The sequence below is a fragment of the Coregonus lavaretus genome (assembly GCF_964263955.1).
Source record: "Coregonus lavaretus genome assembly, chromosome: 33".
Lineage (NCBI taxonomy): Eukaryota > Metazoa > Chordata > Actinopteri > Salmoniformes > Salmonidae > Coregonus > Coregonus lavaretus.
Genome location: NC_140020.1, coordinates 14,335,671 through 14,346,192, shown reverse-complemented (window position 1 = coordinate 14,346,192; position 10,522 = coordinate 14,335,671). Strand labels below are relative to the sequence as shown.

The window sequence follows — 10,522 nt, the reverse complement described above, 5'->3', positions numbered from 1 at the left end:
CATGTTAATTTCAGAGGCCACTTTGGAGTCATATGTGATTGCTCAGTTGGTTAGAACATGATGGTTGGACTCATGGCCTCAGGAAGATGGGGGGTGGGGGTGGGGGAGTGAAGAGGAGTATTTTTCTCCACTAATACAGGAGTAATAAAGGCCTAATTCACAAATGTCCATTTATCAGGGGGTGCTGAAGCAACCTCAGCACCCTTACTTCCAGTGGCTATGGTTGGACTTGGAACAGCATGTGCATGGCTTTGGATGAAAGTGTCCACTAAAATTAATTAAAGGCCTATTAGTATTGCCCTATTATCACATGTAGGCTGGTACATACATATGGCATTTATTTGGCTACATCAATAGGCTAACCTTTTTTTACTTTCATTTAATTTAGGTGTTGTTCTGGATGAAATTATCATTAGTTCAATAATCTCAACTCCCTGACATTGACGCCCAGTGCGAATCGGAACGGAGGGCTAATCCAGTGTTTTCAGTGATGGCCAGGTCCTCAGCTGCGCTCTATAGCTCATCTCCGGCTCAAAGGAACCTAGCCGCTTCCCTGCGGTGTATAACACTGCGTGCGGTTCATTCAATCTGGAGCGTCAGATGGTGGGGCTGGCGACCGCGCAAGGTGAACCGCGTCTCTCTTTTGTCCCTCTTTTTACTGGACTGTCTGTCCTACCGACAATATCTACAGTATATGACCGGGATGCTCTGTGTGTAAGTGAACAATGTTACATGTCCAACAAGGGACAATCAGCGGTTATGAAATCCGGGCGACTGAGGATGCACAGTGCTGCTGAGGAGGATACTGGGACTCTGTTCAGCACCACCGATTATGGACAAGAACTGAAATTCTCATGTTCGTGGCATGCCTCCTATGAGAGAGTCTAAAGCAGGGAAAATAACGGCGGACCGCTTTGAATTCTACATTGTCCATAGCCTTTCTGTGTGAAAAGTAAAGGGTGCGCGCTGTTTAGCTCAGTTGCACACTGGGACCCGAACAGCCCGACCGTGGAGGGAGGAGCGATGAGAAGAACCCCATCGGCTTAAAGAACACTGGCTTGCTTTGTTTCTCAGCAAAGGACCCTTTCAGAAATAGCCTGACACAGTTAATTTCTTCAAGTGGCCACTGTGTTCTGGATAGGATACTATTTTGGCTAGTGCCCACTGGCACTTTATTCTGGACCATGTTTGATTGGATTTTTTCGTAGAACATTTTCAGAGGCTTTAATTCTAGTTCATGGTTTATCCCTGGACTGCTCAGACGTATAATAACGAGATAGTAGGCCTAATGCTGCTAATTAAGAGCTGACCGACTTTCAGAACAGCTGGACCCATAGGCCTAATTCAAACTTATCCACTATTTGTTGAGACATCATATATATTATCAAATTGTTGGACCAATCATAATTGTCTTCATCTATTTTTGCTTGAAACGCACGCCGCTGTACAGTGTGGTCGCGTCATTGGTACTGCCCGGGCGACCAGCGGAGATATTCGGGGATTTGGGAGTTACAGCGACCCACGTGGAGCGGAGATCCCAATTGGACAGTACACAATGGGTTGTTGCAGTGGCCGATGCACCCTGGCCTTTTTCTGTGGCATGCAATTGGTGAGTTTATGATATTAATGATTTCATGCGTAATGGCTTTCTTTATGGGGAGATGCGATGAGGGTAAAATATGGCTACTTCCCGGTACAGTAGCAAACTGCGGACATGCACTGCTAAGTCAACTCTTCCGCCCTAAATCAATAACTGTATGGTTAAGATGGCCAGTAACACCCTTGCCCAGTAGTACGACCGAATCCACAATTCAGAGAGCGGATCATTCCCCAGGGAATATGATCATTTGGAGCAAAAGGGTCGATCTCACACATCTGCTCCTACCGGTGCTCACTGACTGCACGCATAAGTGGTTTCTTACCAGCTGTACCACCCGGGACAGATGCCAGGGAAGCATGGTGATATGGCGGGGATGGGGTGTGTTTGTGAATGGTTCCGTTATACAGTCGGGAAGTTAGAAATGTCTAAAGCCTTGAGTTAGCCGATGAAACTCAACTCTACGATTTACGATTTAGTTCACCAGCGACTAGTGTGGGCGGACTGGAGCTCCGACGTCACATAAAATGTAGTTCATATAAAAAACTACTGATTTCAGCACCCAAAGAATAGCCCGCAATTACACACTACATTGTTCTGTGTAATTGTGGGCTATTCTTTTTGGTGCTGAGATCAGTCGTTTTTGATAAAAACTTCATTTTATGTGACGTCGGAGCTCCAGTCCGCTCACACTAGTCGCAGCCCAACCCCATCGTAAATCTTGGAGTTTAGTCGGCTAGAGTCATGTAGGATTATTGTGGAATTAGATGTATTGCAACTGATAATGTAGTCATCAATGACTCAAATGTAGTGGAAGTGATGCTATCCAACATACTGTATTCTGTGTAACATTATCACATTCAGTGGCTGATGTCAGGTGAGGTGATGGACAAGTAGCCTAGTATATGCCTCTTGTTTCACCACTCATGAGGATGTGTCTTGTATGATTCAAAACGCGACCTTTAGCCTACAGTGACTCACTGTCACTTAACTGGTAGTAGGTGGTGGTGACAATCTCAACACCATCCACCAGCTGGTATCTATGATAAATCACCCTAGCATGATAGGTCACATGACATTCCAAGTCTTGTTCAGCTCCCCCCATAAGCATGTGCAGATGGCTGTACATGTCTTATAACCGGGCCCCTGTTAGAGAGACTCAGCCGAGTCGTGGTGGGCGAAGCCATCCCCCTGGAGTCTGTTAATTACAGCTCACAGTTCTCCTGGCTAGAGACCTAGCTATAGGTCTGCTCTCATCGCATGGTTAGCAGACTGCTGTACTTTTACAGAAAATGATAAGCCACCTCCTTTCTAAGAGGGTTTTAGTCCTCTTTTAGCACTTGAAAATGAAATATTTGCATGTATATTTGGTTGTAGTGAAAATGTCTGCCTATGTGTTACTGTTAGTTTACTCAAAAGTTTTCGTATGTTCTGATGAATAATGTTGGTGATAGGCTCCACAGACACCGTGTATCTGTTCTGTACAGTGAGTGGTGTTTGAAGTGGGAGATTTCAGCAGAGATCACAGGACAGCTGTGTCTGAAAGCCCACTCTGGAGATGTTCTGAAGCACTGATACCTTGGCCAGCCTCACCCACAGATATCCCTGTGATCAATGAGCTCTCATGCACACAGAGGTGGAGATGACCTTTCCCAACCCCCCTGACAGGCTGCATTTAGCCAAACACTTCTCCTGTCCTGTGTAGCCTACCTACTGCAGGCCAGGGTTACTCGCTCCTGACACAGCTGTGGTGTCTCAAAGCTGCAGTAGGAATGCATCCTTTTCCACTAGGCCGCTTTTAGCAGCAGCAGTTAGTGTTTTGTTAATGCTCTGAAGAAACAGCTGTATTTTTGGTAACAGTCTCCTCTAGTCAGTAAAGTTACCTTATTTAATCATCTGTGCTCTTCCCTTTACCTCGAGCTGACTGCTTGACCTTGGCTGATGTCAGAACTTGTAAACAATCTCGCAAACCATTTGATGTGTATTCATATTATAGCATAGGAATTATGCATCAAAACAATAAGCTACATTATTATAGGCTATAAGACAATAGGCTACATGTGCCTTGATTAGATCATTTGAACATAATTTATCATACTGGGTCTTTCAAGTATTTGTATTTGTATTTATTATGGATCCCCATTAGCTGCTGCCAAGGCAGCAGCTACTCTTCCTGGGGTCCAGCAAAAGGAAGGCAGTTCATACAATTTTAAAAACATTACAATACAGTCACAGATTTCACAACACACTGTGTGCCATCAGGCCCCTACTCCACCACTACCACATATCTATGGTACAAAATCCATGTGTACGTGTGTGTATAGTGCGTATGTTATCGTGTGTGTGTATGCATGTGTCTGCGCCTATGTTTGTGTTGCTTCACTGTCCCCGCTGTTCCATAAGTTGTTTTTTTTATCTGTTTTTTAAATCTAATTTTACTACTTGCATCAGTTACTTGATGTGGAATAGAGGTCGATGTAGTCATGGCTCTATGTAGTACTGTGCGCCTCCCATAGTCTGTTCTGGACTTGGGGACTGTGAAGAGACCTCTGGTGGCATATCTTGTGGGGTATGCATGGTATCGCCTATCACTCAGTAGATTTGTAAGCGCAACTCTCAAACAACCCAGAACTAATGCTCTCAAAATTACTTCAAAGGGACAATTTGTTGCCCAACCATTTGATCCATGCTAAATAAGCATGATGAAAAGCTTTTAAAAGTGTTTAATAACCACAGTTGCATTTTTACTTTTGTTTGTGCTTCAAACTGTGTTTCAGAATGAATGTTAGTATGGGGCAAATTCACACGAAATACTGAACAAGGATTAAGAGGAGATTGTGCTGTTCAAGTGTATCTGACTAAATTGTCAATTATGAAATGAAACATTACACAAGGTAGGGTTTATTGACCTGTTTTTATCCTGCTTTTGATCCTCTCAGTTATTATTCCGTTTTCATTAATTACCCCATCATGTGCACATTGAATTGCTGTATAGTTTACAGTGTATTTCCTCTATCACTAAGCTATTTTTGTGACAGCTAAACCTATCAATTAGGCTTCATACTACATACAGTTATCACTATTAATGTCACATTGCTGGTATGTTCCACTGAAAAAGCTTCACACATATGTTTTCATATGTTATAGTACTTGAACATATACAGTACCAGTCAAAAGATTGGACACACCTACTCATTCAAGGGTTTTTCTTTATTTTTTACTATTTTATACATTGTAGAATAATAGTGAAGACATCAAAACTATGAAATAACACATATGGAATCATGTAGTAACCAAAAAAGTGTTAAACAAATGAAAATATATTTTATATTTGAGATTCTTCAAAGTAGCCACCCTTTGCCTTGATGACAGCTTTGCACACTCTTGGCATTCTCTTAACCAGCTTCACCTGGAATGCTTTTCCAACAGTCTTGAAGGAGTTCCCACATATGCTGAGCACTTGTTGGCTGCTTTTCCTTCACTCTGCGGTCCAACTCTTCCCAAACTATCTCAATTGGGTTGAGGTAGGGTGATTGTGGAGGCCAGGTCATCTGATGCAGCAATCCATCACTCTCCTTCTTGGTCAAATAGCCCTTACACAGCCTGGAGGTGTGTTTTTGGTCATTGTCCTGTTGAAAAACAAATGATAGTCCCACTAAGCGCAAACCAGATGGGATGGCGTATCGCTGCAGAATGCTGTGGTAGCCATGCTGGCCACCTACTCTGCGTCTCACAAAGACACAGCGGTTGGAACCAAAAATCTCAAATTTGGACTCATCAGACCAAAGGACAGATTTCCACTGGTCTAATGTCCATTGCTCGTGTTTCTTGGCCCAAGCAAGTATTTTCATCTTATTGGTGTCCTTTAGTAGTGGTTTCTTTGCAGCAATTCAACCATGAAGGCCTGATTCACGCAGTCTCCTCTGAACAGTTGATGTTGAGATGTGTCTGTTACTAGAACTCTGTGAAGCATTTGTTTGGGCTGCAATCTGAGGTGCAGTTAACTCTAATGAACTTATCCTCTGCAGCAGAGGTAACTCTGGGACTTCCTTTCCTGTGGCGGTCCTCATGAGAGCCAGTTTCATCATAGCGCTTGATGGTTTTTGCGACTGCACTTGAAGAAACTTTAAAAGTTCTTGAAATGTTCTAGATTGACTGACCTTCATGCCTTAAAGTAATGATGGACTGTCGTTTCTATTTGCTTATTTGAGCTGTTCTTGCCATAATATGGACTTGGTATTTTAACAATTAGGGCTATCTTCTGTATACCCCCCCCCCCCCCCCCCCCTACCTTGTCACAACACAACTGATTGGCTCAAATGCATTAAGAAGGAAAGAAATTCCACAAGTTTACTTTTAACAAGGCACACCTGTTAATTGAAGTGCATTCCAGGTGACTACCTCATGAAGCTGGTTGAGAGAATGCCAAGAGTGTGCAAAGCTGTCATCAAGGCAAAGGGGGGCTACTTTGAAGAATATAAAACATATTTTGATTTGTTTAACACTTTCTTTGTTACTACTTGATTCCATACAGTGAGGGAAAAAAGTATTTGAACCCCTGCTGATTTTGTACGTTTGCCCACTGACAAAGACATGATGTCACGATCGTTGACGAACGAGAAGGACCAAGGCGCAGCGTGATAAGCATACATGTTTATTTAAACGAATAAACACACAACAAAAACAACAAACGAAACGTGAAGTCCAAGGTAGCACACAAACATACCATAACACGGAACAAGATCCCACAACCCACTAGTGCCAATAGGCTACCTAAGTATGGTCCCCAATCAGAGACAACGAGCTACAGCTGCCTCTGATTGGGAACCACACCGGCCAACATAGATCTACACATTCTAGATCTAAACATAGACAATCAACATAGCACAACACGACACAGAAAATACACACCCTGACTCAACAAATACGAGTCCCTAGAGTCAGGGCGTGACACATGATCAGTCTATAATTTTAATGGTAGGTTTATTTGAACAGTGAGAGACAGAATAACAACAAAACAATCCAGAAAAACACATGTAAAAAATGTTAGAAATTGATTTGCATTTTAATGAGGGAAATAAGTATTTGACCCCTCTGCAAAACATTACTTAGTACTTGGTGGCAAAACCCTTGTTGGCAATCACAGAGGTCAGATGTTTCTTGTAGTTGGCCACCAGGTTTGCACACATCTCAGGAGGGATTTTGTCCCACTCCTCTTTGCAGATCTTCTCCAAATCATTAAGGTTTCGAGGCTGACGTTTGACAACTCGAACCTTCAGCTCCCTCCACAGATTTTCTATGGGATTAAGGTCTGGACACTGGCTAGGCCACTCCAGGACCTTAATGTGCTTCTTCTTGAGCCACTCCTTTGTTGCCTTGGCCTTGTGTTTTGGGTCATTGTCATGCTGGAATACCCATCCACGACCCATTTTCCATGCCCTGGCTGAGGGAAGGAGGTTCTCACCCAAAAGATTTGACGGTACATAACCCCGTCCATCGTCCCTTTGATGCGGTGAAGTTGTCCTATCCCCTTAGCAGAAAAACACCCCCAAAGCATAATGTTTCCACCTCCATGTTTGACGGTGGGGATGGTGTTCTTGGGGTCATAGGCAGCATTCCTCCTCCTCCAAACACAGCGAGTTGAGTTGATGCCAAAGAGCTCGATTTTGGTCTCATCTGACCACAACACTTTCACCCAGTTCTCCTCTGAATCATTTAGATGTTCATTGGCAATCTTCAGACGGGCCTGTATATGTGCTTTCTTGAGCAGGGGGACCTTGCGGGCGCTGCAGCATTTCAGTCCTTCACGGCGTAGTGTGTTACCAATTGTTTTCTTGGTGACTATGGTCCCAGCTGCCTTGAGATCATTGACAAGATCATCCCGTGTAGTTCTGGGCTGATTCCTCACCGTTCTCATGATCATTGCAACTCCATGAGGTGAGATCTTGCATGGAGCCCCAGGCCGAGGGAGATTGACAGTTCTTTTTTGTTTCTTCCATTTGGGAATAATCGCACCAACTGTTGTCACCTTCTCACCAAGCTGCTTGGCGATGGTCTTGTAGCCCATTCCAGCCTTGTGTAGGTCTACAATCTTGTCCCTGTCATCCTTGGAGAGCTCTTTGGTCTTGGCCATGGTGGAGAGTTTGGAATCTGATTGATTGATTGCTTCTGTGGACAGGCGTCTTTTATACAGGTAACAAACTGAGATTAGGAGCACTCGTTACCTGTATAAAATACTTTTTTACATTTTACATTTACAGTCATTTAGCAGACGCTCTTATCCAGGGCGACTTACAGTTAGTGAGTGCATACATTATTTTTTATACTGGCCCCCCATGGGAATCGAACCCACAACCCTGGTGTTGCAAACGCCATGCTCTACCAACTGAGCTACATCCCCTGCCGGCCATTCCCTCCCCTACCCTGGACGACGCTGGGCCAATTGTGTCCGCCCCATGGATCTCCCGGTCGTGGCCGGCTACGACAGAGCCTGGATTCGAACCAGGATCTCTAATGGCACAGCTAGCACTGCGATACTTATTTCCCTCATTAAAATGCAAATCAATTTATAACATTTTTGACATGCGTTTTTCTGGATTTTTTTGTTGTTATTCTGTCTCTCACGTTTCAAATAGACATATCATTAAAATTATAGACTGATCATTTCTTTGTCAGTGGGCAAACGTACAAAATCAGCAGGGGATGAAACACTTTTTTCCCTCACTGTATGTGTTATTTAATAGTTTTGATGTCATCACTATTATTCTACAATGTAGAACATTGTAAAAATAATGAAAAACCTTGAATGAGTAGGTGTGTCCAAACTTTTGACTGGTACTGTACATAAATATATGTTAAACTGTTAAATATTCTAGCTCCTCATCCGAGTGGTGTTTCTGTGGGAGCAGAGACAGTAGATCAATATGAATATGGTTCATCAGTAGTGTAAATTAGTCAGGTTCCCCAGCTCTTATTGTATCTTTGTTATCTGATAGTGGAAGCTAAGCACTGCCATGGCTCATCAGCGTCTGCTGGAAAGGAAAGCCATTAACCATTGGAAGTCAAGTTCCTCTGTTACGGCTGGTAACGACCACCAACGAACTACAACTAATCCCCCTGTGTTGTTATTCGATAGTCTCATTCTTGTATGATGTTGAAACAGCAGCCAGGTGAGGTGGCTGCTGGGACGAGCAGTAGAGAGGAAGCTGTTGACCAGATGGTTGCAGCTTTGGACCTTTAAAAAGATAATTGGCCCTAAGTTCTTTGAGTCCAGCTTTTTATATCAGTGAATATGAACTGTGTGCGTCACCCCTAGACATGCCTGCAGGCTAAACAAAGACAGCTGGGTAGGAAGTGGCATGAATTAAACACTATAAATCAGTCAATAAATTCCTAAGGAAAGCTGTTAACTGTCCAGAGTACTTACCCTGTACTATTCTTACATCTGAAATAGGGGACCTGAAAGCTGGGCTATGTTTGAAGATGTAATTTCCTGACTGATGTTGGCTGCTGGCAGCTGGTCTCCGTGTGGTTGCTAGGTATGGGAGGTCTGAAGCTCTGATCTTGATGGAGCTGTGGCTCTCTGTGAGGGGATGGTGCTCAGGAGGCCTGCTCATTTACATGCCCTCCAATTACATTCATTCACTGTATGTAGTATTGTACGCCATGTTTCCACAACACATTGGTGGTGAGGAGAAACATAAAGAGCTATTGTATCTTTCATATCAGTGCATCATTACTAGAGTATTTAGGTATTGCTGCATTTCCATTAAGGAATTATGTTCAAGTAAACTGACACTCAAGTCTAAGTCAAATTAAGGGAGGGGCAGAACCTCCAATAGACTAATTCAATCCTAACCGCTTGGGACATAATTCAAGAAGGAATAAAAAGAATGGGTAGCAGTTAAAACATATTTTTTTTCTTATTGTTTGTGTACCTCTAGGCTTTATGCTTGGATTTCAGAGAACAATTACAGCGTTATTGACCAGGTTGGTATTGCATTCCTGAATGAGCTGTAGTTAGTTGTTTATGGTCAGTTTGCTGTAGATCATTGAAGCAGGGCAAGTGAACAATTGGGAATATGTGTTTAGACTGATATTGTAAACTAATTGGTAGGGCGAATAGTAAATGGACATGCCTTTATTCACCTATCAACACATTTACACCTGCGATTAATTCATTTGGAATTGAGTCTGAAGAATGTATCCACTTATTTTACGTAGTGAACTCATCATGTTGATGCTCTGTAAGGGTATCACAACTCTATTCACGACTCCAAGCCTACAGGATGAGATATGAGATGTCACTTCCCTCCACATCCTTTACACTACCTACTCATTAACCATATTCTGTGCTTATCTAGCATAAGAAGTTTCTGCCCCTGCTCAATTTGACATTTTTGTTAGGAGTGGTACGCCTACTTTCGGGTATATCCGTAAAACGTTCATCCTGACAACGCGATCCAAAGCAAACATCTGGAGGGATCATAAAAGAGCATAGAGGAGAGGCATCTTCAAAATGGGCCCTAACAGTCTTTGTGTAGAGTTTCATTGAATTTAGAAATCAGATTGCGAATTCACTCCAGAGATGGGGAAAATGAAGGATCAATCCCTGATTGTGATGGCAAAGCCATGTCTGTAGAATGTCTGGCATAAATTGTCCAAATTCCTCACCTCAGGGCCCATATCTGTCTTCTGCTCTGCAGTCCCAGACCTGCCAACAGTACACTTATATTATATTATAGGTATTAAGGAATATAGCACTGCACTGGCTGCAAATGCATAATTGCATTGTGTCTCCGCTATGTTTACCCTCTAATCCATTTCATACATGAATTCCTGTCATGGAGTTTAGCCTAGCAAGGTTCATTGTTAGGAAGTTTACTTCTCTGCATTTCTGTTTAATGTATTTCATGTCTTTAGGGA

General features: G+C 43.0%; 1 protein-coding gene across 2 annotated transcripts in view; it reads left to right on the top strand.

Moving 5' to 3' along the window:
- Positions 1–1,555: 1,555 nt before the first annotated feature.
- Positions 1,556–10,522, top strand: part of LOC311108534 (sodium/potassium-transporting ATPase subunit beta-1-interacting protein 2-like) — a gene marked incomplete at both ends in the record, with an annotated part of 178,649 nt that continues 169,682 nt past the window's right edge. For both annotated transcript variants that reach the window (XM_084151182.1, XM_084151181.1), the window contains one exon: positions 1,556–1,609. In XM_084151182.1, coding sequence (XP_084007308.1) covers positions 1,556–1,609 — 54 coding nt within the window. The remainder of the gene's footprint in view (positions 1,610–10,522) is intronic.